Genomic DNA, 27,955 nt, shown 5'->3' with positions numbered 1-27,955 from the left:
CCCTCTATGGGACCTGGTTGGGGGGGGGGATCCCCCACATTTTCCAACCCCCCTTTTTTTTTATTATTTAATTTCTACTTGGGGGGCCGATAAATCTTCTTCCGGCTCTTCATCACCGACCACTTGTGCCGCTTCAGGTAATAGGAGAGGGGGGCCAGGAGAGCCCCGAGAAGCAGCATCTGGGGGGGTTAGGAAGGAAAAAAAGGGGGGTCAGGAGGTGCCCCAGATGGGGGGGGGGAAGGGGATGTGTCGGAGCCCCCCGAAAAACCTTTAATCCCATTCGCTTGCGGTGATCGTGCTCGGGCTCGGCCGCCCAGCGCAGGAAGGTGCAGACGTCCTTGGCGATCTGAGACATGGTGGCGGGGGTCCCTGCGGGGAAAAAGGGGGGTCAGGGTGACAAAGAGCCCCAAAAGAAGGTCGAAATGGGGAAAATCGCCCCTAAAAACCCCGAAAACCCACCGAAATAGGACAAATGGCCCCTAAAAACCCTAAAAACCCACCTCAATATAACAAAAGCCCCCTAAAAATCCTCCTAAATAGAACAAATGCCCCCTAAAAACCCTCCTAAATACAAGAAATGACCCCTAAACCCCCTAAAAACCCACTTAAATACAACAAAGGACCCTAAAAACCCTCCTAAATACAAGAAATGACCCCTAAACCCCCTAAAAACCCACTTAAATACAACAAAGGACCCTAAAAACCCACCTACATAGAACAAATGTCTCCTAAAACCCCTAAAAACCCACTTGAATAGGACAAATGACCCCTAAAAACGCCTAAATATCCACCTAAATACACCAAATGCCCCCTAAAACCCCTAAATACATCAAATACCCCCAAACCCCCCAATTAACCCCTTAAACCCCCCAATTAAACCCTTAAACGCTCCCGGGACCCCCAAACCACCCAATTAACCTCTTAAATGCCCCCGGGACCCCCAAATCCCCCAATTAACCCCTTCAACACCCCAATTAATCCCCAAACACCCCAATTAACGCCCAAACACCCCAATTAAACCCCCAAACACCTCAATTAACCCCTTAAACACCCCTGTGACCCCCAAACCCCCCAATTCACCTCCTAAGACCCCCAATTAACCCCTTAAACACCCCCAAACAGCCAGATTAACCCCTTAAACACCCCAATTTATCCCTTAAAAATCCCCAAACCACCCCTGTGCCCCGAAACACCCCAATTAACCCCTTAAACACCCCAATTAACCCCCTAAACACACCAAACACCCCAATTAACCCCCCAAACACCCCAATTACCCCTAAACACTCAAATTAACCCCTTAAACACCACCTAACAACCCAATTAACACCCCAAACACCCCAATTAAGCCCTTAAACACCCCAATTAACCCCCCAAACACCCCAATTAACGCCCAAACACCCCACTTAACCCCCAAACACCCCCAAACACCCCAATTAACCCCTTAAACACCCCGTGACGCCCTAAACCCCCCAATTAACACCTTAAACGACCCCAATTAACCCCTTAAAAACCCCGTGACCCCGCCAAACACCCCAATTAACGCCTTAAACACCCCAATTAACCCCCTAAACACCCCAATTAACCCCCTAAACACCCCCAAACACCCCAATTAGCCCCCCAAACACCCCAATTAAACCCTAAACATCCCCAAACACCCCAATTCACCCCCAAACACCCCAATTAACACCTTAAACACCCCCAAACACCCCAATTAACCCCCAAACACCCCAATTAACCCCCTAAACACCCCAATCAACCCCTTAAACACCCCCAAACTGCCCCCGTGACCCCCGAAGCACCCCAATTAACCCCCTAAACGCCCCAGAGCCCCCCCAAAGTCCCAATTAACCCCCCAAACACCCCAATTAACCCCCTAAACACCCCCAAACGTCCCAATTAACCCCCCAAACCCCCCAATTAACCCCTTCCACGCCCCCGTGACCCCCTTTATTTTACCGTCATCGAACTCGAGGACCTCGTTGTAGATGGGGGGGGCCATGCCGATGGCCTGGCCGGGGAAGTAGGGGTTGTAGTGGAGCCCTTCCCGCACGGAGACGCCGGCCGGGGGGTCGCAGTAGCCCGTCAGCAAGGAGAAGACGTAGTCCTCACCCCCGTGGCTGGAGGAGCCGGGGAGGAAGGGGTTAACGGGGCGGAAAAAGCCCCTTGGAGAACCTCAACTTGGAGCTCGGAAGCCTCCGGAGGTGCCTCAACCCCATGGATCCATCAAAAACCCCCTCTGGAGGTGCCTCCAGCTCATGGATCGAGGCTCAGAACCCTCTGGAGGTGCCTCCAGCTCATGGATCGAGGCTCAGAACCCTCTGGAGGTGCCTCCAGCCCATGGATCAAGGCTCAGAACCCTCTGGAGGTGCCTCCAGCTCATGGATCGAGGCTCAGAACCCTCTGGAGGTGCCTCCAGCTCATGGACCGAGGCTCAGAACCTTCTGGAGGTGCCTCCAGCTCATGGATCAAGGCTGAGATCCCTCTGGAGGTGCCTCCAGCCCATGGATCAAGGCTCAGATCCCTCTGGAGGTGTCTCCAGCTCATGGATCAAGGCTCAGAACCCTCTGGAGGTGCCTCCAGCTCATGGATCGAGGCTCAGAACCTTCTGGAGGTGCCTCCAGCTCATGGGTCGAGGCTCAGAACCCTCTGGAGGTGCCTCCAGCTCATGGATCAGGGCTCAGAACCCTCTGGAGGTGCCTCCAGCTCATGGATCAAGGCTCAGATCCCTCTGGAGGTGCCTCCAGTTCATGGATCAATACTCAGAACCCTCTGGAGGTGCCTCCAGCTCATGGATCGAGGCTCAGAACCCTCTGGAGGTGCCTCCAGCTCATGGACCGAGGCTCAGAACCTTCTGGAGGTGCCTCCAGCTCATGGATCAAGGCTGAGATCCCTCTGGAGGTGCCTCCAGCCCATGGATCAAGGCTCAGATCCCTCTGGAGGTGTCTCCACCCAATGGATCAAGGCTCAGAACCCTCTGGAGGTGCCTCCAGCCCATGGATCAAGGCTCAGATCCCTCTGGAGGTGCCTCCAGCTCATGGATCGAGGCTCAGAACCCTCTGGAGGTGCCTCCAGCTCATGGATCGAGGCTCAGATCCCTCTGAAGGTGCCTCCAGCTCATGGATCAAGGCTCAGAACCCTCTGGAGGTGCCTCCAGCCCATGGATCGAGGCTCAGAACCCTCTGGAGGTGCCTCCAGCCCACGGATCTGTTGCCTTCGGGGGGCGTTGCCTCCGGAGCCGTGGCGACCTGGTTCAGGAACGACACGGTGACCAACCCCAGGCCACTCGGTCCATGAGCTCACAGACACCAATGTGGTGGACGGCAAATGGCGTTTATTGATACGTAACACAGCCTTCTAGAGCCTGGGCGTGCGACGTCACTGCCGTCCGCTGACAGCATGAACTAATCCGCAATTGGCTACCCGGAGGGGGTCCTACCTTTCCGTACATCGCGAGATCTTCCCACCGCCGCGCCTTAGCTACCCACATTTGGTGCCACCGGGATGGGTTTAGGTGACACCGGGATGGGTTTTGATGTCACTGAGAAGGTTTTGGTGTCACTGGGATGGGATTTGGTGACACCATCATAGGTTTTGATGTCACTGAGAAAGTTTTGGTGCCCCCGGGATGGGTTTTGGTGTCTAGAAGGGGGTTTTGGTGCCACAAGGCTGGGTTTTGGTGCCACCGGGCTGGGTTTTGGTGCCACCATGATGGGTTCTGGTGTCACCGGGCCGGGTTCGGGTGCCCGCAGACCCTGGTGCAGCGCGGGGACGCCATGCGCTGCCCCGGCTGTGCCGTGGTGGTGCAGAAGCGGGACGGGTGCGACTGGCTGCGCTGCCGCCTCTGCCAAACCGAGATCTGCTGGGTCACCAAAGGGCCCCGGTGGGGACCCGCGGTGAGAGACACAGGGCACTGGGGGGCACTGGGAGGGACTGGGAGGGACTGGGAGGGGATAATGGGGGCACTGGGAGGGACTGGGGGCACTGGGAGGGACTGGGAGGGGGCTGGGAGGGACTGGGGGCACTGGGAGGGACTGGGAGGGGGCTGGGAGGGACTGGGGGCACTGGGAGGGACTGGGAGGGGGCTGGGAGGGACTGGGGGCACTGGGGGCACTGGGAGGGACTGGGAGGGACTGGGGGCACTGGGAGGGACTGGGAGGGGGCTGGGAGGGACTGGGGGCACTGGGAGGGACTGGGAGGGACTGGGGGCACTGGGACACCCCATGGGCCCCACCCCGACGTTGACCCCAACCTTGACCTCAACCTCAACCTTGGCCCCAACCTTGAACCCAGCCTCAACCTTGACCCCAACCTCAACCTTGACCCCAGCCCAACCAGAACCTCAACCTTGACCCTGATCTTGACCCCCGTGTCCCCCCCCAGGGCCCGGGTGACACGAGCGGCGGCTGCCGCTGCAACGTGTCGGGCCAGCGCTGCCACCCCCAGTGCCACAACTGCCACTGACCCCCTGGAGATGCCACCACGGCCACCGGAGAGCCCGGACACACCACCCGGAGAGCTGGAGATGCCACCACGGCCACCGGAGAGCCCGGAGACACCACTGGGAGAGCTGGAGATGCCACCACGGCCACCGGAGAGCCCGGAGACACCACCTGGAGAGCTGGAGATGCCACCATGGGCACCCAGATGCTGTTGGTGGCTGTAGAGAAGCTGTTGGTTGCCCCAGAGAACATATTGGTGGCCCTAGAGGAGCTGGAGAAGCTGCTGGTGGCCCCAGAGGAGCTGTTGGTGTCCCCAGAGAAGCTGCTGGTGGCCCCAGAGAACCTGTTGGTGGCCCCAGAGGAGCTGCTGGTGGCCCCAGAGGAGCTGCTGGTGGCCCCGGAGACATTGTTGGTGGCCCCAGAGGAGCTGCTGGTGGCCCCGGAGGAGCTGCTGGTGTCCCCGGAGACGCTGTTGGTGGCCCCGGAGACGCTTCTGGTGTCCCCGGAGACGCTGTTGGTGGCCCCAGAGGAGCTGCTGGTGTCCCCGGAGACGCTGTTGGTGGCCCCAGAGGAGCTGCTGGTGTCCCCAGAGACGCTGTTGGTGGCCCCAGAGGAGCTGCTGGTGACACCGGAGGAGCTGCTGGTGACCCCGGAGACGCTGCTGGTGGCCCCGGAGAAGCTGCTGGTGGCCCCGGAGAAGCAGATGGTGGCCCCAGAGACGCTGATGGTGGCACCAGAGACGCTGATGGTGGCCCTGGAGAAGCTACTGGTGATACTGGAGAAGCTACTGGTGGCCCCGGAGAAGCTGCTGGTGACCCCAGAGGAGCTACTGGTGACACTGGAGGAGCTGGTGGTGGCCCCGGAGGAGCTGCTGGTGACACTGGAGGAGCAGCTGGTGGCCCCGGAGAAGCTGCTGGTGGCCCCGGAGGAGCAGCTGGTGGCCCTGGAGAAGCTACTGGTGACACTGGAGGAGCTGCTGGTGGCCCCGGTGGAGCTACTGGTGACACTGGAGGAGCTGCTGGTGGCCCCGTGACGGGGTCGGTGGCTCCGGAGGCGACCAATAAATCCACCGTGTGCAGCACAGAACTCGCCCCACGGATCTCACCCCATGGATCCCACCCCCCAGCTCAGACCCCACGGATCCCTCCAGCTCCTCAACCTCCTCCCTGGAATGAATCCTGTATTTCCACCCCGCGATGGAGCTCGGGGCTCCCTCTATGGGACCTGGTTGGGGGGGGGGATCCCCCACATTTTCCAACCCCCCTTTTTTTTTTATTATTTAATTTCTACTTGGGGGGCCGATAAATCATCTTCCGGCTCTTCGTCACCGACCACTTGTGCCGCTTCAGGTAATAGGAGGGGGGGGCCAGGAGAGCCCCGAGAAGCAGCATCTGGGGGGGTTAGGAAGGAAAAAAAGGGGGTTCAGGAGGTGCCCCAGATGGGGGGGGGGGGGAAGGGGATGGGTCGGAGCCCCCCGAAAAACCTTTAATCCCATTCGCTTGCGGTGATCGTGCTCGGGCTCGGCCGCCCAGCGCAGGAAGGTGCAGACGTCCTTGGCGATCTGAGACATGGTGGCGGGGGTCCCTGCGGGGAAAAAGGGGGGTCAGGGTGACAAAGAGCCCCAAAAGAAGCTCGAAATGGGGAAAATCGCCCCTAAAAACCCCTAAAAAGGACAAAGGACCCCTAAAAACCCACCTCAATATAACGAAGGAGCCCTAAAAACCCTCCTAAATGCAGCAAATGCCCCCTAAAATCCCACCTAAATAGAACAAATGACTCCTAAAAGCCCTAAAAACCCACTTAAATACAACAAAGGTCCCCTAAAAACCCTCCTAAATACATGAAATGACCCCTAAAACCCCTAAAAACCCACCTGAATACACCAAATGCCCCCTAATAACCCTCCTAAATACAAGAAATGACCCCTAAACCCCCTAAAAACCCACTTAAATACAACAAAGGACCCCTAAAAACCCACCTAAATAGAACAAATGACCTCTAAAGACCCTCGTAAATACAACAAATGCCCCCTAAAACCCCTAAAAACCCATCTAAATACACCAAATGCCCCCTAAAAAGCCTAAAAACCCACCTAAATACAACAAAGGACCCCAAAAACCCACCTAAATACAACAAAGGACCCCAAAAACCCACCTAAATAGGATAAATGACCACTAAAAACCCTCCTAAATACAAGAAATGACCCCTAAAAGCCCTAAAAACCCACTTAAATACAACAAAGGAGCCATAAAAACCCTCCTAAAAACAAGAAATGACCCCTAAAAACCCTCCTAAATACAAGAAATTACCCCTAAAACCCCTAAAAACCCACTTAAATACAACAAATGCCCCCTAAAAACCCACCTAAATACAACAAATGCCCCCTAAAAACACACCTAAATACAACAAATAACCCCAAAAACCCTCCTAAATACACCAAATGCCCCTAAAAAACCCTAAAAACCCTCCTAAATACAAGAAATGCCCCCTAAAAACCCACCTAAATACACCAAAGGACCACTAAAAACCCACCTAAATATCAAAAATGACCCCTAAAACCCCCTAAAAACCCCAAATGCCCCCTAAACACCCCCGAAATACCCCAAATGCCCCCTAAAAAACCCAAAAAACCCTCCTAAATACAAGAAATGCCCCCTAAAAACACACCTAAATACAACAAATGTCCCTAAAAACCCACTTAAATACAACAAATGCCCCCTAAAAACCCACCTAAATACAAGAAATGCCCCCTAAAAACCCTCCTAAATACACCAAATGCCCCCTAAAAACCCTCCTAAATACCAGAAATGACCCCTGAATACACTAAAAACCCACTTAAATACAACAAATGCCCCCCAAAACCCCTAAAAACCCTCCTAAATACAACAAATGCCCGTAAAAACCCACTTAAATACAACAAATGACCCCTAAATACACTAAAACCCCACCTAAATACACCAAATGGCCCCTAAAACCCCTAAAAACCCACCTAAATACACCAAATGCCCCCTAAAACCCCTAAAAATCCACCTAAATACACCAAATGCCCCCTAAAACCCCACCTAAATACACCAAATGCCCCTAAAAACCCACCTAAATACAACAAATGACCCCTAAATACACTAAAACCCCACCTAAATACAACAAATGCCCCCCAAAAACCCATAAAAACCCACCTAAATACACCAAATACCCCCCAAAACCCCTAAAAACCACCCTAAATACACCAAATGCCCCCTAAAACCCCACTTAAATACAACAAATGCCCCCTAAAAACCCATAAAAACCCACCTAAATACACTAAATGCCCCCTAAAAACCCACCTAAATACAGCAAATGTCCCTAAAAATCCCTAAAAACCCACTTAAATACACCAAATGCCCCCCAAACCCCCTAAAAAGCCACCTAAATACACCAAATGCCCCCTAAAACCCCTAAAAACCCAACTAAATGCAGCGAATGCCCCCAAAAACCCACTTAAATACAAAAAATTACCCCTAAAAACCCACCTAAATACAGCAAATGCCCCCAAAACCCCCTAAAAACCCTCCTAAATACCCCAAATGCCCCCTAAAAACCCCTAAATACATCAAATACCCCCAAACGCCCCAATTAACCCCTTAAACCCCCCAATTAACCCCTTAAACGACCCCGGGAAACCCAAACCCCACAATTAACCCCTTAAACGCCCCTGTGACCCCCCAATTAACCCCTTAAACGCCCCCAGGACCCCCAAACCCCCCAATTAACCCCTTAAACGCCCCCGTGACCCCCCAATTAACCCTTTAAACTCCCCTGTGACCCCCAAACACCCCAATTAACCCCCAAACACCCAGATTAACCCCCTAAACACCCCAATTAACCCCTTAAACGCCCCCGGGACCCCCCAAACCCCCCAATTCACCCCCTAAGCCCCCCAGTTAACGCCTTAAACACCCCCAAACATCCCAATTAACCCCCAAACACCCCAATTAACCCCTTAAACACCCCCAAACACCCCAATTAACCCCCCAAACACCCCAATTAACCCCCTAACCACCCCCAAACACCCCAATTAACCCCCCAAACACCCCAATTAACCCCCTAACCACCCCCAAACACCCCAATTAACCCCCCAAACACCCCAATTCACCCCCAAACACCCCAATTAACACCCCGATTAACCCCCAAACACCCCAATTAAACCCCCAAACACCCCAATTAACCCCCCAAACATCCCAATTAACCCCTTAAACGCCCCTGTGACCCCCCAAACCCCCCAATTCACCCCCTAAGCCCCCCAATTAACCCCTTAAACACCCCCAAACATCCCAATTAACCCCCCAAACACCCCAATTTATCCCTTAAAAACCCCCAAACCGCCCCAGTGCCCCCGAAACACCCCAAATAACCCCCCAAACACCCCAATTAACGCCCTAAACACCCCCAAACACCCCAATTAACCCCCTAAACACCCCCAAACACCCCAATTAACCCCCCAAGCACCCCAATTACCACCTAAACACTAAAATTAACCCCTTAAACACCCCCAAACATCCCAATTAATCCCCCAAACACCCCAATTTATCCCTTAAAAAACCCCAAACTACCCCAGTGCCCCCCCAAACACCCCAATTAACCCCCCAAACCCCCCAATTAACCCCTTAAACACCCCCGTGACCCCCCAAACACCCCAATAAACCCCTTAAACGACCCCAATTAACCCCTTAAAAACCCCGTGACCCCCCCAAACACCCCAATTAACGCCTTAAACATCCCAATTAACCCCCTAAACACCCCAATTAACCCCTTAAACACCCCCAAACACCACAATTAGCCCCCAAACACCCCAATTAACCCATTAAACACCCCAATTAACCCCTTAAACGCCCCTGAGACCCCCAAAACCGCCCCAGAGCCCCCCCAAACACCCCAATTAACCCCTGTGACCCCCTTTTTTTTACCGTCATCGAACTCGAGGACCTCGTTGTAGATGGGGGGGGCCATGCCGATGGCCTGGCCGGGGAAGTAGGGGTTGTAGTGGAGCCCTTCCCGCACGGAGACGCCGGCCGGGGGGTCGCAGGAGCCCGTCAGCAAGGAGAAGACGTAGTCCTCACCCCCGTGGCTGGAGGAGCCGGGGAGGAAGGGGTTAACGGGGCGGAAAAAGCCCCTTGGACAACCTCAACTTGGAGCTCGGAAGCCTCCGGAGGTGCCTCAACCCCATGGATCCATCAAAAACCCCCTCTGGAGGTGCCTCCAGCTCATGGATCAAGGCTCAGAACCCTCTGGAGGTGCCTCCAGCCCATGGATCAAGGCTCAGAACCCTCTGGAGGTGCTTCCAGCTCATGGATCAAGGCTCAGAACCCTCTGGAGGTGCCTCCAGCTCATGGATCGAGGCTCAGAACCCTCTGGAGGTGCCTCCAGCTCATGGACCGAGGCTCAGAACCCTCTGGAGGTGCCTCCAGCTCATGGATCAAGGCTGAGATCCCTCTGGAGGTGCCTCCAGTCCATGGATCAAGGCTCAGATCCCTCTGGAGGTGCCTCCAGCTCATGGATCAAGGCTCAGAACCCTCTGGAGGTGCCTCCAAACTCATGGATCAAGGCTCAGAACCCTCTGGAGGTGCCTCCAGCTCATGGATCAAGGCTCAGAACCCTCTGGAGGTGCCTCCAGCTCGTGGATCAAGGCTCAGAACCCTCTGGAGGTGCCTCCCTGCACCCCAAAATCCACCTCCTGCACCCCAAAATCACCCCCAGGCACCCCAAAATCACCCCTAGCACCCCAAAATCACCCCCAGGCACCCCAAAATCCACCCCCTGCACCCTAATTCACCACCTGGCACCCCCCCTGCACCCCAAAATCCACCCTCTAAGCTCAAAGTTCAACCCTAAGGTGGTAAAATCAACACCCTGCACCCCGCTCCTCGTGTCCCCAGCTGGGTCTGGGCCCTCCCTCCCAGTACAAACCAGTAACCTTCATCCCCATCCCAGCTCCATCCTCCCAGTTTGAAGGCTCTGGGCCGGGTCGGAGGCTCTTCCCGCGTCCCAATCCCGCTTCCTGACCCCTTTTTCCGGCTCCCGATCCCTCCGTGTCACAGAATCACAGAATCACAGAATCACAGAATCACAGAATAACCAGGTTGGAAGAGACCCACCGGATCACCGAGTCCAACCGTTCCTACCAAACACTAACCCATGTCCCTCAGCACCTCGTCCACCCGTGCCTTAAACACCTCCAGGGAAGGGGACTCAACCCCCTCCCTGGGCAGCCTGTTCCAGTGCCCAATGACCCTTTCTGTGAAGAATTTTTTCCTAATGTCCAGCCTAAACCTCCCCTGTCGGAGCTTGAGGCCATTCCCTCTTGTCCTGTCCCCTGTCACTTGGGAGAAGAGGCCAGCACCCTCCTCTCTACAACGTCCTTTCAGGGAGTTGTAGAGAGCAATGAGGTCTCCCCTCAGCCTCCTCTTCTCCAGGCTGAACATCCCCAGGTTCCTCACAGGCTCCTCGTGTTCTCCAGCCCCTTCACCAGCTTTGTTGCTCTTCTCTGGACTCTCTCCAGAGCCTCAACATCCTTCTTGTGGTGAGGGGCCCAGAACTGAACACAGGATTCGAGGAGCGGTCTCACCAGCGCTGAGTACAGAGGGAGGAGAACCTCCCTGGACCTGCTGGTCACGCCGTGTCTGATCCAAGCCAAGATGCCATTGGCCTTCTTGGCCACCTGGGCCCCTGCTGGCTCATGTTCAGTCGCCGTCAACCAACACCCCCAGGTCCCTCTCCTCCAGGCAGCTTTCTAGACAGACTTCTCCCAGTCTGTAGCACTGCACAGGGTTGTTGTGCCCCAAGTGCAGGACCCGGCATTTGGCCTTGTTAAACCTCATGCCATTGGACTCTGCCCAGCGGTCCAGCCTGTTCAGATCCCTTTGGAGCCTCCCGACCCTCCAGCAGATCGACACTTCCACCCAGCTTAGTGTCGTCCGCAAACTTGCTCAGGGTGCACTCGATGCCTTCATCCAGATCATTGATGAAGACATTGAACAGGGCTGGACCCAGCACTGAGCCCTGGGGAACCCCACTTGTCACTGGCCTCCAGCTGGATTTCACACCATTTCCCACCACTCTCTGGGCCCTCCAGCCAACCAGTTTTCCACCCAGGAGAGTGTGCGCCTGTCCAGCCCAGAGGCTGACAGTTTCTCAAGCAGAACGCTGTGAGAAACTGTGTCAAAGGCTTTGCTGAAGTCCAGGAAGATCCATCCACAGCCTTTCCCTCATCCAGTAGCCGGGTCACTTTGTCATAGAAGGCGATCAGGTTAGTCTGGCAAGACCTGCCTTTTGTGAACCCATGTTGACTGGGCCTGATCACCCAGTTCTCTTGCATGTGCTTCATGATAGCACTCAAGATCACCTGTTCCATGACTTTCCCTGGCACTGAGGTCAGACTGACAGGCCTGTAGTTCCCTGGGTCCTCCCTGCAGCCCTTTTTGTAGATGGGCACAACATCAGCCTCCAGTCCAGTGGGACTTCCCCAGTCTTCCAGGACTGTTGGAAGATGATGGAAAGGGGTTTGGCCAGCACATCCGCCAGCTCCTTCAGTACCCTAGGGTGAATCCCGTCCGGCCCCATAGACTTGTGACTGTCCAGTCGGGCTAGCAAGGCTCTGACCACCTCCTCTTGGATCATGGGAGCCTCATTTTGCTCCTCTAGCTCCTGGGTTTGTACACAGACGGAACGACCCTCCTTACGACTAAAGACTGAGGCAAAGAAGGCATTAAGTACCTCAGCCTTTTCCTCATCCCCTGTTACTGTTGTCCCTTCTGTGTCCAATAGGGACTGTATGGTCTCCCTAGTCCGCCTTTTATTATTTATATATTTGTAGAAAGATTTTTTGTTCTCTTTCACTGACTTGGCCAATCCAATTTCTAGCTGAGCCTTAGCCCTTCTGATTTTTTCCCTACACAATCTCACTTCCCTCCTGTAGTCCACCCAAGAGGCCTGTCCCTTCTTCCAGAGGCCATAAACATTTCTTTTCTTCTTGATATCCCTCAAGATCTCTCTATTCAACCAAGCTGGCTTTCTCCCCTGCCGGCTTTTTTTCCGGACCACGGGGATGGCTTTCTCCTGAGCTGCTAGGACCACCCTTTTGAAGAGCTCCCAGCCCTCCTGGGCTCCCTTGCCCTTGCGTACTGTCTCCCATGAGACTTCACCAACCAGCCTGCTGAAGAGATCAAAGTCTGCCCTCTGGAAATTTAATGTTACCGTCTTGCTAACCACCCTCTTCACTTCACCTAGAACAGAAAATTTTATCATCTCATGGTCGCTTAGTCCTAGGCGTCCACCTACCGCCACATCCCCCACAAGGCCTTCTCTGTTCACCAACAGGAGGTCCAGGAGGGCACCTTCCCTGGTTGGTTCATTCACCAACTGTGCGAGGAAGTTGTCTCCCACGCACTCCAGGAACCTCCTAGACTGCTTCCTTTCTGCCGTGTTGTACACCCAGCAGATATCAGGCAGATTGAAGTCTCCCACCAGAACGAGAGGCATCGATCTAGAGATTGACCGCAGCTGTTTATAGAAGAGCTCATCTGCTGCTTCTCCTTGGTTGGGTGGTCTGTAACAGACTCCCATCACAAAATCTACCTTCTGGTGGGCTCCTCTGATTTTGACCCACAGGCACTCAACCTCCTCATCTCCACAATCCATCTCAGTGATGTCCAAGTCCTCCCTTACAAAGAGGGCTACCCCGCCTCCTCTCCTACCCTTCCTATCCCGCCTGAAAAGCTTGTACCCCACCATAGTCGTACTTAGGGGGTTAATTGGGGTGTTTGGGGGGTTAATTGGGTTTAGGGGGTTAATTGGGGTGTTTGGGGGGTTAATTGGGGGTGTTTAGGGGGTTAATTTGGGGTTTGGGGGGTCCCGGGGGCGTTTAAGGGGTTAATTGGGGGGTTTAGGGGTATTTGATGTATTTAGGGTTTTTTAGGGGGCTTTTGGGTTATTTAGGTGGGTTTTTAGGGGCATTTGGTGTATTTAGGTGGGTTTTTAGGGGCATTTGTTACATTTAGGAGGGTTTTTAGGGGGTATTAGGGGCATTTGCTGTATTTAGGTGGATTTTTAGGGGTCCTTTGGTGTATTTAGGTGGGGTTTTAGGGATTTTAGGGACATTTTTTTGTATTTAGGAGGGTTTTTAGGGGTCATTTTTTGTATTTAAGTGGGTTTTGAGGGGCATTTGCTGCATTTAGGTGGGTTTTCAGGGGTTTTTGGGGGCATTTGTTGTATTTCAGTGGGTTTTTAGTGTATTTAGGGGTCATGTTTTGTTTTTAGGTGGGTTTTTAGGGGCATTTGTTGTATTTAGGTGGGTTTTTAGTGTATTTAGGGGTCAATTTTTAGTTTTAGGTGGGTTTTTAGGGGGCATTTGGTGTATTTAGGTGGGTTTTTATGGGTTTTTAGGGGGCATTTGGTGTATTTAGGTGGGTTTTTATGGGTTTTTGGGGGGCATTTGTTGTATTTAGGTGGGGTTTTAGTGTATTTAGGGGTCATTTGGTGTATTTAGGTGGGTTTTTAGGAGCATTTGGTGTATTTAGGTGGATTTAGGAGGGTTTTAGGGGGCATTTCTTGTATTTAGGAGGGTTTTTAGGGGGCATTTGTTGCATTTAGGTGGGGTTTTAGGAGTTTTGGGGGGCATTTGTTGTATTTAAGTGGATTTTTAGTGTATTTAGGGGTCATTTCTTGTATTTAGGAGGGTTTTTAGGGGCATTGGCTGTATTTAGGTGGGGTTTTAGGTGTCTTTTGTTATGTTTGGGTGGGTTTTTAGGGTTTTTTAAGGGTCCTTTGTTGTATTTAGGTGGGTTTTTATGGATTTTTAGGGACATTTGGTGTATTTAGGTGGGTTTTTAGGGGCATTTGGTGTATTTAGGAGGGGTTTTAGGGGTCTTAGGGGGCATTTCTGGTAGTTAAGTGGGGTTATAGTGTATTTAGGGGTCACTTCTTGTATTTAGGTGGGTTTTTAGGGGTCCTTTGTTGTATTTAAGTGGGTTTTTAGGGGGTTTAGGGGTCATTTCTTGTATTTAGGAGGGGGTTTAGGGGTCATTTATCCTATTTAGGTGGGTTTTTAGGGTCCTTTGTTGTATTTAAGTGGGTTTTTAGGGGGTTTAGGGGTCATTTCTTGTATTTAGGAGGGGGTTTAGGGGTCATTTATCCTATTTAGGTGGGTTTTTAGGGTCCTTTGTTGTATTTAAGTGGGTTTTTAGGGGTTTTAGGGGTAATTTCTTGTATTTAGGAGGGGGTTTAGGGGTCATTTTTCCTATTTAGGTGGGTTTTTAGGGTCCTTTGTTGTATTTAAGTGGGTTTTTAGGGGGTTTAGGGGTCATATCTTATATTTAGGAGGGTTTTTAGGGGGCATTTGTTCTATTTAGGAGGATTTTTAGGGGGCTTTTGTTATATTGAGGTGGGGTTTTAGGGTTTTTAGGGGCCATTTGTCCTATTTCGGTGGGTTTTTGGGGTTTTTAGGGGCGATTTTCCCCATTTCGAGCTTCTTTTGGGGCTCTTTGTCACCCTGACCCCCCTTTTTCCCCGCAGGGACCCCCGCCACCATGTCTCAGATCGCCAAGGACGTCTGCACCTTCCTGCGCCGGGCGGCTGAGCCCGAGCACGATCACCGCAAGCGAATGGGATTAAAGGTTTTTTGGGGGGCTCCGACCCATCCCCTTCCCCCCCCCCATCTGGGGCACCTCCTGAACCCCCTTTTTTTCCTTCCTAACCCCCCCAGATGCTGCTTCTCGGGGCTCTCCTGGCCCCCCTCTCCTATTACCTGAAGCGGCACAAGTGGTCGGTGATGAAGAGCTGGAAGATGATTTATCGGCCCCCCAAGTAGAAATTAAAAAATAAAAAAATAAAGGATTCGTTCCAGGGAGGAGGTCGAGGAGCTGGAGGGATCCGTGGGGTCTGAGCCGGGGGGTGGGATCCGTGGGGTGGGATCAGATCCATGGGGTGGGATCCATGGGGTCTGAGCTGTGGGGTGGGATCCATTCCATGGGGTCTGAGCTGTGGGGTCTGAGCCATGGGGTGGGATTGGAGCTATGGGGTGGGATCCGTGGGGTGGGATCCATTCCCTGGGGTCTGAGCTGTGGAGTGGGATCCATGGGGTGGGATTGGAGCCATAGTCTGGGATCCATGGGATCGGAGCTATGGGGTGGGATCCGCGGGGTGGGATCCATGGGGTGGGATCCATTCCATGGGGTGCGATCTATGGGGTGGGATTGGAGCCATGGGGTGGGATCCATGGGGTAGGATCGGAGCTATGGGGTGGGATCCATTCCATGGGGTGAGATCCGTGGGGTGGGATCCATTCCCTGGGGTCTGAGCCGTGGGGTGGGATCCATGGGGTGGGATCCTTGGGGTGGGATCCCTGGATCGGGGTGCGTGGGGCGGGATCCGTGGGGCGGGATCCCTGGATTGGGATCCGTGGGGTGGGATCCGTTGGGCGGGAACCCTGGATTGGGATCCGTGGGGTGGGATCCATGGGGCGGGATCCGTGGGGCGGGATCCCTGGATCGGGGTGCGTGGGGCGCTCTCTGTGCTGCACACGGTGGGTTTATTGGTCGCCTCCGGAGCCACCGACCCCGTCACGGGGCCACCAGCAGCTCCTCCAGTGTCACCAGTAGCTTCTCCAGGGCCACCAGCAGCTCCTCCGGGGCCACAAGCAGCTTCTCCGGGGCCACCAGCTGCTCCTCTAGTGTCACCAGCAGCTCCTCCGGGGCCACCAGCAGCTCCTCCAGCATCACCAGCAGCTCCTCCAGCGTCACCAGTAGCTCCTCTGGGGTCACCAGCAGCTTCTCCGGGGCCACCAGTAGCTTCTCCAGTATCACCAGTAGCTTCTCCAGGGCCACCATCAGCGTCTCTGTTGCCACCATCAGTGTCTCTGGGGCCACCATCTGCTTCTCCGGGGCCACCATCTGCTTCTCCGGGGCGACCAGCAGCTCCTCTGGGGCCACCAGCAGCTTCTCCGGGGCCACCAGCAGTTCCTCTGGGGCCACCAGCAGCTCCTCAGGGGCCACCAGCAGCTTCTCCGGGGCCACCAACAGCTCCTCTGGGGCCACTAGCAGCTCCTCCAGTGTCAGCAGCAGCTCCTCTGGGGCCACCAACAGCTCCTCCAGTGTCACCAGCAGCTCTTCTGGGGCCACTAACAGCGTCTCCGGGGCCACCAACAGCGTCTCCGGGGACACCAGCAGCTCCTCTGGGGCCACCAACAGCGTCTCCGGGGACACCAGCAGCTCCTCTGGGGCCATCAACAGCGTCTCCGGGGCCACCAACAGCGTCTCCGGGGACACCAACAGCTTCTCTGGGGCCACCAACAGCTCCTCTGGGGCCACCAACAGCTTCTGGGTGCCCATGGTGGAATCTCCAGCTCTCCGGGTGGTGTCTCCGGGCTCTCCGGTTGCCGTGGTGGCATCTCCAGCTCTCCGGGTGGTGTCTCCGGGCTCTCCAGTGGCCGTGGTGGCATCTCCAGCTCTCCCAGTGGTGTCTCCGGGCTCTCCGGTGGCCGTGGTGGCATCTCCAGCTCTCCGGGTGGTGTCTCCGGGCTCTCTGGTGGCCGTGGTGGCCTCTCCGGGGCCCCAGTCCCTCCCAGTCCCTCCCAGTGCCCCCCAGTGCCCCGTGTCTCTCACCGCGGGTCCCCACCGGGGCCCTTTGGTGACCCAGCAGATCTCGGTTTGGCAGAGGCGGCAGCGCAGCCAGTCGCACCCGTCCCGCTTCTGCACCACCACGGCACAGCCGGGGCAGCGCATGGCGTCCCCGCGCTGCACCAGGGTCTGCGGGCACCCGAACCCGGCCCGGTGACACCAGAACCCATCATGGTGGCACCAGAACCCAGCCCGGTGGCACCAAAACCCAGCCTGGTGGCACCCAATCCCTCCTCTCGACACCAAAATCCATCCTGGTGACACCACAACCCTCTTCTAGACAACAAAACCCATCCCAGCAACACCCAAACCCGGCCCGGTGACACCGAAACCCAGCCTGGTGTCGCCAAAACCCATCCCGGTGACACCAAAACCCATCATGGTGACACCAAAACCCTCTTCTAGACACCAAAACCCATCCCGGTGACATCAAACCCCTCCTCTCGACACCAAAACCCATCCTGGTGACACCAAAACCCTCTTCTAGACACCCAAACCCATCCCAGTGACACCCAAACCCGGCCCGGTGACACCAAACCCCATCCTGGTGTTACCAAAACCCAGCCCGGTGACTCCAAAATCCATCCCGGTGTCACCAAAACCCATCCCGGTGACATCAAACCCCTCTTCTAGACACCAAAACCCATCCCGGTGACATCAAAACCCATCCCAGTGGCACAAAAACCCATCCCAGTGACACCAGATCCCTCCCGTAAACAACAAAACCCATCATGGTGACACCAAAACCCATCCTGGTGTCACCAAAATCCATCCCAGTGACACCAAATCCCATCCCGGTGACACCAGATCCCTCCTCTCGACAACAAAACCCATCCCGGTGACACCAAAAACCCATCCATGTGACACCTAAACCCGTCCCGGCGACACCAAAACCCAGCCCACTGGCACCAAATCCGTCATCTCGACACCAAACCCCATCCTGGTGTCACCTAAACCCATCCTGGTGACACCAAAACCCATCCCAGTGTCACCAAGACCCATCCCAGTGTCACCAAAACCCTTTTCTAGACACCAAAACCCAGCCCGGTGGCACTGAAACCCAGCCAGGTGGCACCAAAATCCCTCATGGTGAGACCAAAACCCTCTTCTAGACACCAAAACTCAGCCCGCAGCCACCAAAACCCATCCTGGTGTCACCAAAACCCATCCCAGTGTCACCAAAACCCATCCCAGTGTCACCAAAACCCTCTTCTAGACACCAAAACCCATCCTGGTGTCACCAAAACCCTTCCAGTGACATCAAACCCCATCCTGGTGTCACCACAACCCTCTTCTAGACACCAAACCCCATCCTGGTGTCACCAAACCCCATCCTGGTGTCACCAAACCCCATCCCAGTGGATGTCTCCATGTCTCAGATCGCCAAGGACGTCTGCACCTTCCTGCGCTGGGCGGCCGAGCCCGAGCACGATCACCGCAAGCGAATGGGATTAAAGGTTTTTCGGGGGGCTCCGACCCATCCCCTTCCCCCCCCCCCCATCTGGGGCACCTCCTGACCCCCCTTTTTTTCCTTCCTAACCCCCCCAGATGCTGCTTCTCGGGGCTCTCCTGGCCCCCCTCTCCTATTACCTGAAGCGGCACAAGTGGTCGGTGATGAAGAGCCGGAAGATGATTTATCGGCCCCCCAAGTAGAAATTAAATAATAAAATAAAAGGGGGGTTGGAAAATGTGGGGGGAACCCCCCATCCCCAACCAGGTCCCATAGAGGGAGCCCCGAGCTCCATCGCGGGGTGGAAATACAGGATTCGTTCCAGGGAGGAGGTTGAGGAGCTGGAGGGATCCGTGGGGTCTGAGCCAGGGGGTGGGATCCATGGGGTGGGATCCATTCCATGGGGTGCGATCTATGCAGTGGGATTGGAGCCATGGGGTGGGATCCTTGGGGCAGGATCGGAGCTATGGGGTGGGATCCATTCCCTGGGGTCTGAGCCGTGGGGTGGGATCCATGGGGTGGGATCCTTGGGGCAGGATCCCTGGATTGGGATCAATGGGGTGGGATCCGTGGGGCGGGATCCCTGGATCGGGGTGCGTGGGGCGCTCTCTGTGCTGCACACGGTGGGTTTATTGGTCGCCTCCGGAGCCACCGACCCCGTCACGGGGCCACCAGCAGCTCCTCCAGTGTCACCAGCAGCTCCTCCGGGGCCACCAGCAGCTCCTCCAGTGTCACCAGTAGCTTCTCCAGGGCCACCAGCTGCTCCTCCGGGGCCTCCAGCAGCTTCTCCGGGGCCACCAGCTGCTCCTCCAGTGTCACCAGCAGCTCCTCCGGGGCCACCAGCAGCTCCTCCACTGTCGCCAGTAGCTCCTCTGGGGTCACCAGCAGCTTCTCCGGGGCCACCAGCAGCTTCTCCAGTATCACCAGTAGCTTCTCCAGGGCCACCATCAGCGTCTTTGGTGCCACCATCAGCATTTCCGGGGTCACCAGCAGCTTCTCTGGGGACACCAACAGCTCCTCTGGGGCCACCAACAGCGTCTCCGGGGACACCAGCAGCTCCTCTGGGGCCACCAACAGCGTCTCCGGGGACACCAACAGCGTCTCCGGGGACACCAGCAGCTCCTCTGGGGCCACCAACAGTGTCTCCGGGGCCACCAGCAGCTCCTCTGGGGCCACTAACAGCGTCTCCGGGGCCACCAACAGCGTCTCCGGGGCCACCAACAGCGTCTCCGGGGCCACCAACAGCGTCTCCGGGGACACCAGCAGCTCCTCTGGGGCCACCAGCAGCTCCTCTGGGGCCACCAACAGGTTCTCGGTGCCACCAGCAGCTTCTCCAGCTCCTCTGGAGCCACCAACAGGTTCTCTGGTGCCACCAGCAGCTTCTCTGGGGCCACCAACAGCTTGTCTGGGGCCACCAACAGCTCCTCTGGGGCCACCAACAGCTTCTGGGTGCCCATGGTGGCATCTCCAGCTCTCCGGGTGGTGTCTCCGGGCTCTCCGGTGGCCGTGGTGGCATCTCCAGCTCTCCGGGTGGTGTCTCCGGGCTCTCCGGTGGCCGTGGTGGCCTCTCCGGGGGGTCAGTGGCAGTTGTGGCACTGGGGGTGGCAGCGCTGGCCCGACACGTTGCAGCGGCAGCCGCCGCTCGTGTCACCCGGGCCCTGGGGGGGGACACGGGGGTCAAGATCAGGGTCAAGGTTGAGGTTCTGGTTGGGCTGGGGTCAAGGTTGAGGTTGGGGTCAAGGTCAAGGTGGGGCCCGTGGGGTGTCCCAGTGTCCCCAGTCCCCTCCCAGCGCCCCCACTCTCTCCCCTTATCCCCTCCCAGTGCCCCAGGTCCCTCCCAGTGCCCCCAGTCCCTCCCAGTGTCCCCAGAGCCTCCCAGTGCCCCCCAGTGCCCCGTGTCTCTCACCGCGGGTCCCCACCGGGGCCCTTTGGTGACCCAGCAGATCTCGGTTTGGCAGAGGCGGCAGCGCAGCCAGTTGCACCCGTCCCGCTTCTGCACCACCACGGCACAGCCGGGGCAGCGCATGGCGTCCCCGCGCTGCACCAGGGTCTGCGGGCACCCGAACCCGGCCCGGTGACACCAGAACCCATCCTGGTGGCACCAAAACCCAGCCCGGTGGCACCAAAACCCAGCCTGGTGGCACCCAAACCCGGCCCGGTGACACCAGAATCCATCATGGTGTTACCAAAATCCATCCTGGTGGCACCAAAACCCTCTTCAAGACACCAAAATCCATCCCGGTGTCACCAAAACCCTATTCTAGACACCAAAACCCTCTTCTAGACACCAAAACCCATCCCGGGGGCACCAAGATTTTCTCAGTGACATCAAAACCCATCCTGGTGTCACCAAAATCCATCCCGGTGACACCAAAACCCTCTTCTAGACACCAAAACCCAGCCCGGTGGCACCAAAACCCAGCCCGGTGGCACCCAATCCCTCCTCTCGACACCAAAATCCATCCTGGTGACATCAAACCCCATCCCGGTGACACCAAACCCTCTTCTAGACACCAAAACCCATCCCAGTGTCACCAAAACGCATCCTGGTGACACCAAAACCCATCCTGGTGACACCAAAACACACCATGGTGACAGCAAAACCCTCTTCTAGACACCAAAACCCATCCCGGTGGCACCAAAACCTTCTCAGTGACATCAAAACCCATCCCGGTGTCACCTAAACCCATCCCAAAGTCATTAAACCCATCCCAGTGACACCAAAACCCTCTTCTAGACACCAAAACCCAGCCCGGTGGCACCGAAACCCAGCCCGGTGGCACCCAATCCCTCCTCTCGACACCAAAACCCATCCTGGTGACATCAAACCCCAGCCTGGTGTCACCAAATCCCATCCCAGTGACACCAAAACCTTCTCAGTGACATCAAAACCCATCCCGGTGTCACCTAAACCCATCCCGGTGGCACCAAATGTGGGTAGCTAAGGCGCGGCGGTGGGAAGATCTCGCGATGTACGGAAAGGTAGGACCCCCTCCGGGTAGCCAATTGCGGATTAGTTCATGCTGTCAGCGGACGGCAGTGACGTCGCACGCCCAGGCTCTAGAAGGCTGTGTTACGTATCAATAAACGCCATTTGCCGTCCACCACATTGGTGTCTGTGAGCTCATGGACCGAGTGGCCTGGGGTTGGTCACCGTGCCGTTCCTGAACCAGGTCGCCACGGCTCCGGAGGCAACGCCCCCCGAAGGCAACAGATCCGTGGGCTGGAGGCACCTCCAGAGGGTTCTGAGCCTCGATCCATGGGCTGGAGGCACCTCCAGAGGGTTCTGAGCCTCGATCCATGAGCTGGAGGCACCTCCAGAGGGTTCTGAGCCTCGATCCATGAGCTGGAGGCACCTCCAGAGGGCTCTGAGCCTTGATCCATGGGCTGGAGGCACCTCCAGAGGGTTCTGAGCCTCGATCCATGAGCTGGAGGCATCTCCAGAGGGTTCTGAGCCTTGATCCATGAGCTGGAGGCACCTCCAGAGGGTTCTGAGCCTTGATCCATGGGCTGGAGGCACCTCCAGAGGGTTCTGAGTGTGGATCCAGGGGCTGGAGGCACCTCCAGAGGGTTCTGAGCCTTGATCCATGAGCTGGAGGCACCTCCAGAGGGTTCTGAGCCTTGATCCATGAACTGGAGGCACCTCCAGAGGGTTCTGAGCCTTGATCCGTGGGCTGGAGGCACCTCCAGAGGGTTCTGAGCCTTGATCCATGAGCTGGAGGCATCTCCAGAGGGTTCTGAGCCTCGATCCATGGGGTTGAGGCACCTCCAGAGGGATCTGAGCCTTGATCCATGAGCTGGAGGCACCTCCAGAGGGTTCTGAGCCTTGATCCATGATTTTGGAGGCTCCTCCAGAGGGTTCTGAGCCTTGATCCATGGGCTGGAGGCACCTCCAGAGGGGGTTTTGATGGATCCATGCGGTTGAGGCACCTCCGGAGGCTTCCGAGCTCCAAGTTGAGGTTGTCCAAGGGGCTTTTTCCGCCCCGTTAACCCCTTCCTCCCCGGCTCCTCCAGCCACGGGGGTGAGGACTACGTCTTCTCCTTGCTGACGGGCTCCTGCGACCCCCCGGCCGGCGTCTCCGTGCGGGAAGGGCTCCACTACAACCCCTACTTCCCCGGCCAGGCCATCGGCATGGCCCCCCCCATCTACAACGAGGTCCTCGAGTTCGATGACGGTAAAAAAAAGGGGGTCACTGGGGTTAATTGGGACGTTTGGGGGGGTCTCAGGGGCGTTTAAGGTGTTAATTGGGGTGTTTAAGGGGTTAATTGGGGGGTTTGGGGGGTTAATTGGGGGGTTTGGGGGGTTAATTTGGGTGTTTGGAGGGTTGATTGGGGTGTTTGGGGGGTTAATTGGGGTGTTTGGGGGTGTTTAAGGGGTTAATTGGTGGGTTTGGGGGTTAATTGGGGTGTTTGGGGGTCTTAAGGGGGTTAATTGGGGTGTTTGGGGGCATTTGGAGGGTTAATTGGGGTGTTTGGGGGTGTTTAAGGGGTTAATTGGGGATTTTAAGGGGTTAATTGGGGTGTTTGGGGGTTAATTGGGGTGTTTGGGGGTGTTTAGGGGGTTAATTGGGGTGTTTGGGGGGGCACTGGTGCAGTTTGGGGTGTTTAAGGGGTTAATTGGGGTGTTTGGGGGGTTAATTGGGGTGTTTGAGGGTGTTTAAGGGGTTAATTGGGGTGTTTGGGGGTGTTTAAAGGGTGTTTGGGGGTGTTTAGGGGGTTAATTGGGGTGTTTAGAGGGTTAATTGGGGGGTTTGGGGGGTCCCGGGGGGGTTTAAAAGGTTAATTGGGGGTTTGGGGTGTCCCGGGGGCGTTTAGGGGGTTAATTGGGGGGTTTGGGGGTCCCGGGGGCGTTTAAGGGGTTAATTGGTGGTTTGGGGGTCACAGGGGAGTTTAAAGGGTTAATTGGGGGGTCACGGGGGGTTTAAGGGGTTAATTGGGGGGTTTGGGGGTGTTTGATTTATTTAGGGTTTTTTAGGGGGCTTTTGGGGTATTTAGGTGGGGTTTTATGGGTTTTTAGGGGGCATTTGGGGTATTTAGGTGGGTTTTTAGTGTAGTTAGGGGTCATTTTTTATATTTAGGTGGGTTTTTAGGGCTTTTTAGGGGTCATTTGACCTATTTGGGTGGGGTTTTAGGGGGCATTTGCTGCATTTAGGTGGGTTTTTAGGGGTTTTAGGGTGAATTTGTTGTATTTAAGTGGCTTTTTAGGGTTTTTAGGGGGCATTTGGTGTATTTAGGTGGGTTTTTAGTGTAATTAGGGGTCATTTTTTGTATTTAGGTGGGTTTTTAGGGGTTTTGGGGGCATTTGGTGTATTTAAGTGGGTTTTTAGTGTATTTAGGGGTCATTTCTTGTATTTAACTGGGTTTTTAGGGGCATTTGGGGTATTTAAGTGGGTTTTTAGGGGGCATTTGGTGTATTTAGGAGGGGTTTTAGGGGTCTTAGGGGGCATTTGTTGTAGTTAAGTGGGGTTTTAGTGTATTTAGGGGTAATTTCTTGTATTTAGGTAGGGTTTTAGGGGTCCTTTGTTGTATTTAAGTGGGTTTTAGGGGGTTTAGGAGTCATTTGTTGTATTTAGGTGGATTTTTAGGGGTTTTAGGGGTCCTTTGTTGTATTTAGGTGGGTTTTTAGTGTATTTAGGGGTCATTTTTTGTTTTTAGGTGGGTTTTTAGGGGCATTTGTTGTATTTAGGTGGGTTTTTAGGGGGTATTTGGTGTATTTAGGTGTCTTTTTAGTGTATTTAGGGGTCAATTTTTAGTTTTAGGTGGGTTTTTAGGGGGCAATTGGTGTATTTAGGTGGGTTTTTATGGGTTTTTAGGGGGCATTTGATGTATTTAGGTGGGTTTTTAGGGTTTTTGGGGGGCATTTTTTGTATTTAGGTGGGGTTTTAGGGGCATTTGGTGTATTTAGGTGGGGTTTTAGGGGGCATTTGTTGTATTTAGGTGGATTTTTAGGGGTTTTAGGGGGCATTTGTTGTATTTAGGTGGGTTTTTAGGGGTTTTAGGGGGCATTTGTTGTATTTACGAGGGTCTTTTGGGGTCATATGTCCTATTTAGGTGGATTTTTAGGCATTTTTAGGGGTCATTTGTCCTAATCAAGTGGGTTTTTAGGGGTTTTAGGAGTCATTTGTTCTATTTAGGTGGGTTTTTATGGCTCCTTTGTTGTATTTAAGTGGGTTTTTAGGGGTTTTAGGGGTCATTTCTTGTATTGAGGAGGGTTTTTAGGGGTCATTTCTTGTATTTAGGTGGGTTTTTAGGGTCCTTTGTTGTATTTAAGTGGGTTTTAAGGGGTTTTAGGGGTCATTTCTTGTATTTAGGAGGGTTTTTAGGGGGCATTTGTTCTATTTCGGTGGGGTTTTCGGGGTTTTTAGGGGCGATTTTCCCCATTTCGAGCTTCTTTTGGGGCTCTTTGTCACCCTTACCCCCCTTTTTCCCCGCAGGGACCCCCGCCACCATGTCTCAGATCGCCAAGGACGTCTGCACCTTCCTGCGCTGGGCGGCCGAGCCCGAGCACGATCACCGCAAGCGAATGGGATTAAAGGTTTTTCGGGGGGCTCCGACCCATCCCCTTCCCCCCCCCCCCCATCTGGGGCACCTCCTGACCCCCCTTTTTTTCCTTCCTAACCCCCCCAGATGCTGCTTCTCGGGGCTCTCCTGGCCCCCGTCTCCTATTACCTGAAGCAGCACAAGTGGTCGGTGATGAAGAGCTGGAAGATGATTTATCTGCCCCCCAAGTAGAAATTAAATAATAAAAAAAAAAGGGGGGGTTGGAAAATGTGGGGGTAACCCCCCCTCCCCCAAAACCAGGTCCCATAGAGGGAGCCCCGAGCTCCATCGCGGGGTGGAAATAAAGGATTCGTTCCAGGGAGGAGGTTGAGGAGCTGGAGGGATCCGTGGGGTCTGAGCCGGGGGGTGGGATCCATTGGGTGGGATCCATTCCGTGGGGTAGGATCCATGGGGTGAGATCCATTCCGTGGGGTCTGAGCCATGGGGTGGGATCCATGGGGTGGGATCCCTGGATTGGGGTCCGTGGGGTGGGATCCATGGGGCGGGATCCGTGGGGCGGGATCTGTGGGGTGGGATCCCTGCATTGGGATCCATGGGGCGGGATCCCTGGATCGGGATCCGTGGGGCGGGATCCCTGGATCGGGGTGCGTGGGGCGGGATCCGTGGGGCGGGATCCCTGGATCGGGGTGCGTGGGGCGCTCTCTGTGCTGCACACGGTGGGTTTATTGGCCGCCTCCGGAGCCACCGACCCCGTCACGGGGCCACCAGCAGCTCCTCCAGTGTCACCAGCAGCTTCTCCAGGGCCACCAGCAGCTCCTCCGGGGCCACCAGCAGCTTCTCCGGGGCCACCAGCTCCTCCAGTGTCACCAGCAGCTCCTCCGGGGCCACCAGCAGCTCCTCCAGTGTCACAAGTAGCTCCTCTGGGGTCACCAGCAGCTTCTCCGGGTCTACCAGTAGCTTCTCCAGTATCACAAGTAGCTTCTCCAGGGCCATCATCAGCGTCTCTGGTGCCACCATCAGCGTCTCTGGGGCCACCATCTGCTTCTCCGGGGCCACCAGCAGCTTCTCCGGGGCCACCAACAGCTCCTCTGGGGCCACAAACAGCTCCTCTGGGGCCACCAGCTGCTCCTCCAGTGTCACCAGCAGCTCCTCTGGGGCCACCAGTTGCTCCTCCAGTGTCACCACCAGCTTTTCTGGGGCCACCAACAGCGTCTCCGGGGCCACCAACAGCGTCTCCGGGGACACCAGCAGCTCCTCTGTGGCCACCAACAGCGTCTCCGGGGACACCAGCAGCTCCTCTGGGGCCACCAACAGGTTCTCGGTGCTACCAGTAGCTTCTCCAGCTCCTCTGGGGCCACCAGCAGCTTCTCTGGGGCCACCAACAGCTCCTCTGGGGCCACCAGAAGCTTCTCCAGCTCCTCTAGGGCCACCTATATGTTCTCTGGGGCCACCAACAAGCTTCTCTACAGCCACCAACAGCTTCTGGGTGCCCATGGTGGCATCTCCAGCTCTCCGGGTGGTGTCTCCGGGCTCTCTGGTGGCCGTGGTGGCCTCTCCGGGGCCCCAGTCCCTCCCAGTCCCTCCCAGTGCCCCCCAGTGCCCCGTGTCTCTCACCGCGGGTCCCCACTGGGGCCCTTTGGTGACCCAGCAGATCTCGGTTTGGCAGAGGCGGCAGCGCAGCCAGTCGCACCCGTCCCGCTTCTGCACCACCACGGCACAGCCGGGGCAGCGCATGGCGTCCCCGCGCTGCACCAGGGTCTGCGGGCACCCGAACCCGGCCCGGTGACACCAGAACCCATCCTGGTGGCACCAAAATCCAGCCCGGTGGCACCGAAACCCAGCCTGGTGGCACCCAATCCCTCCTCTCGACACCAAAATCCATCCTGGTGAAACCAAAACCCTCTTCTAGACACCAAAACCCATCCCGGTGACAACAAAACCCTCTTCTAGACACCAAAACCCATCCCGGTGACACCAAAACCCTCTTCTAGACAACAAAACCCATCCCGGTGACAACAAAACCCTCTTCTAGACACCAAAACCCATCCCGGTGACATCACACCGCTCCTCTCGACACCAAAACCCATCCTGGTGACACCAAAACCCTCTTCTAGACACCCAAACCCATCCCAGTGACCCCCAAACCTGGCCCGGTGACACCAAAACCCATCCTGGTGTTACCAAAACCCAGCCCGGTGACTCCAAAATGCATCCTGGTGTCACCAAAACCCATCCCGGTGACATCAAACCCCTCTTCTAGACACCAAAACCCATCCCGGTGACATCAAAACCCATCCCAGTGGCACAAAAACCCATCCCAGTGACACCAGATCCCTCCCGTAAACAACAAAACCCATCATGGTGAAACCAAAACCCATCCTGGTGTCACCAAAATCCATCCCAGTGACACCAAATCCCATCCCGGTGACACCAGATCCCTCCTCTCGACAACAAAACCCATCCCGGTGACACCAAAAACCCATCCATGTGACACCTAAACCCGTCCCGGCGACACCAAAACCCAGCCCAGTGGCACCAAATCCGTCATCTCGACACCAAACCCCATCCTGGTGTCACCTAAACCCATCCTGGTGACACCAAAACCCATCCCAGTGTCACCAAGACCCATCCCAGTGTCACCAAGACCCATCCCAGTGTCACCAAAACCCTTTTCTAGACACCAAAACCCAGCCCGGTGGCACTGAAACCCAGCCAGGTGGCACCAAAATCCCTCATGGTGAGACCAAAACCCTCTTCTAGACACCAAAACTCAGCCCGCAGTCACCAAAACCCATCCCCGTGTCACCAAAACCCATCCCGGTGTCACCAAAACCCATCCCAGTGTCACCAAAACCCTCTTCTAGACACCAAAACCCATCCCGGTGGCAGCAAAACCCTCTTCTAGACACCAAAACCCA

At 55.6% G+C, this 27,955-nt stretch overlaps 3 protein-coding genes across 3 annotated transcripts; 1 reads left to right on the top strand and 2 right to left on the bottom strand.

Annotated features, from left to right (window-relative positions):
* Nucleotides 1-74: 74 nt before the first annotated feature.
* On the bottom strand, nt 75-4,634 carry LOC138734154 (cytochrome c1, heme protein, mitochondrial-like). Its single transcript, XM_069881733.1, has 4 exons — nt 4,463-4,634; nt 1,957-2,172; nt 269-369; nt 75-179 (listed from the first exon to the last, which is right to left on the bottom strand). Exons 1-4 carry the CDS (start codon nt 4,632-4,634, stop codon nt 75-77), a joined length of 594 nt encoding a protein of 197 aa, XP_069737834.1.
* On the top strand, nt 4,633-25,209 carry LOC138734160 (cytochrome c1, heme protein, mitochondrial-like). Its single transcript, XM_069881739.1, has 3 exons — nt 4,633-4,742; nt 22,506-22,711; nt 24,971-25,209. Exons 1-3 carry the CDS (start codon nt 4,633-4,635, stop codon nt 25,207-25,209), a joined length of 555 nt encoding a protein of 184 aa, XP_069737840.1.
* LOC138734178 (cytochrome c1, heme protein, mitochondrial-like) lies at nt 5,711-9,642 on the bottom strand. Its single transcript, XM_069881751.1, has 4 exons — nt 9,599-9,642; nt 9,383-9,543; nt 5,923-6,023; nt 5,711-5,830 (listed from the first exon to the last, which is right to left on the bottom strand). Exons 1-4 carry the CDS (start codon nt 9,640-9,642, stop codon nt 5,726-5,728), a joined length of 411 nt encoding a protein of 136 aa, XP_069737852.1. The 3' UTR covers nt 5,711-5,725.
* Nucleotides 25,210-27,955: the final 2,746 nt, after the last annotated feature.

The sequence above is a fragment of the Phaenicophaeus curvirostris genome, unplaced genomic scaffold (assembly GCF_032191515.1).
Source record: "Phaenicophaeus curvirostris isolate KB17595 unplaced genomic scaffold, BPBGC_Pcur_1.0 scaffold_68, whole genome shotgun sequence".
Taxonomy (NCBI): Eukaryota; Metazoa; Chordata; class Aves; order Cuculiformes; family Cuculidae; genus Phaenicophaeus; species Phaenicophaeus curvirostris.
Note: the sequence above shows the minus strand (reverse complement) of the source record. Positions and strands in the feature narration are given on the sequence as shown.

Bases quoted from the DNA above. Each gene is read 5' to 3' on its own strand.
- LOC138734154 (XM_069881733.1), bottom strand. From the start codon at position 4,634: ATGGTGGCATCTCCAGCTCTCCAGGTGGTGTCTCCGGGCTCTCCGGTG. The intron at 370-1,956 runs GTAAAATAAAGG...TTTTCCCCGCAG, and splicing joins GGTCCTCGAGTTCGATGACG to GGACCCCCGCCACCATGTCT. The intron at 180-268 runs GTTTTTCGGGGG...TAACCCCCCCAG, and splicing joins GCAAGCGAATGGGATTAAAG to ATGCTGCTTCTCGGGGCTCT.
- LOC138734160 (XM_069881739.1), top strand. From the start codon at position 4,633: ATGGGCACCCAGATGCTGTTGGTGGCTGTAGAGAAGCTGTTGGTTGCC. The intron at 4,743-22,505 runs GTTGGTGTCCCC...AGGTTGTCCAAG, and splicing joins CTGGTGGCCCCAGAGGAGCT to GGGCTTTTTCCGCCCCGTTA. The intron at 22,712-24,970 runs GTAAAAAAAAGG...TTTTCCCCGCAG, and splicing joins GGTCCTCGAGTTCGATGACG to GGACCCCCGCCACCATGTCT.
- LOC138734178 (XM_069881751.1), bottom strand. From the start codon at position 9,642: ATGGGGTTGAGGCACCTCCGGAGGCTTCCGAGCTCCAAGTTGAG. The intron at 9,544-9,598 runs GTTGTCCAAGGG...CGGCTCCTCCAG, and splicing joins CTTCCGAGCTCCAAGTTGAG to CCACGGGGGTGAGGACTACG. The intron at 5,831-5,922 runs GTTTTTCGGGGG...TAACCCCCCCAG, and splicing joins GCAAGCGAATGGGATTAAAG to ATGCTGCTTCTCGGGGCTCT.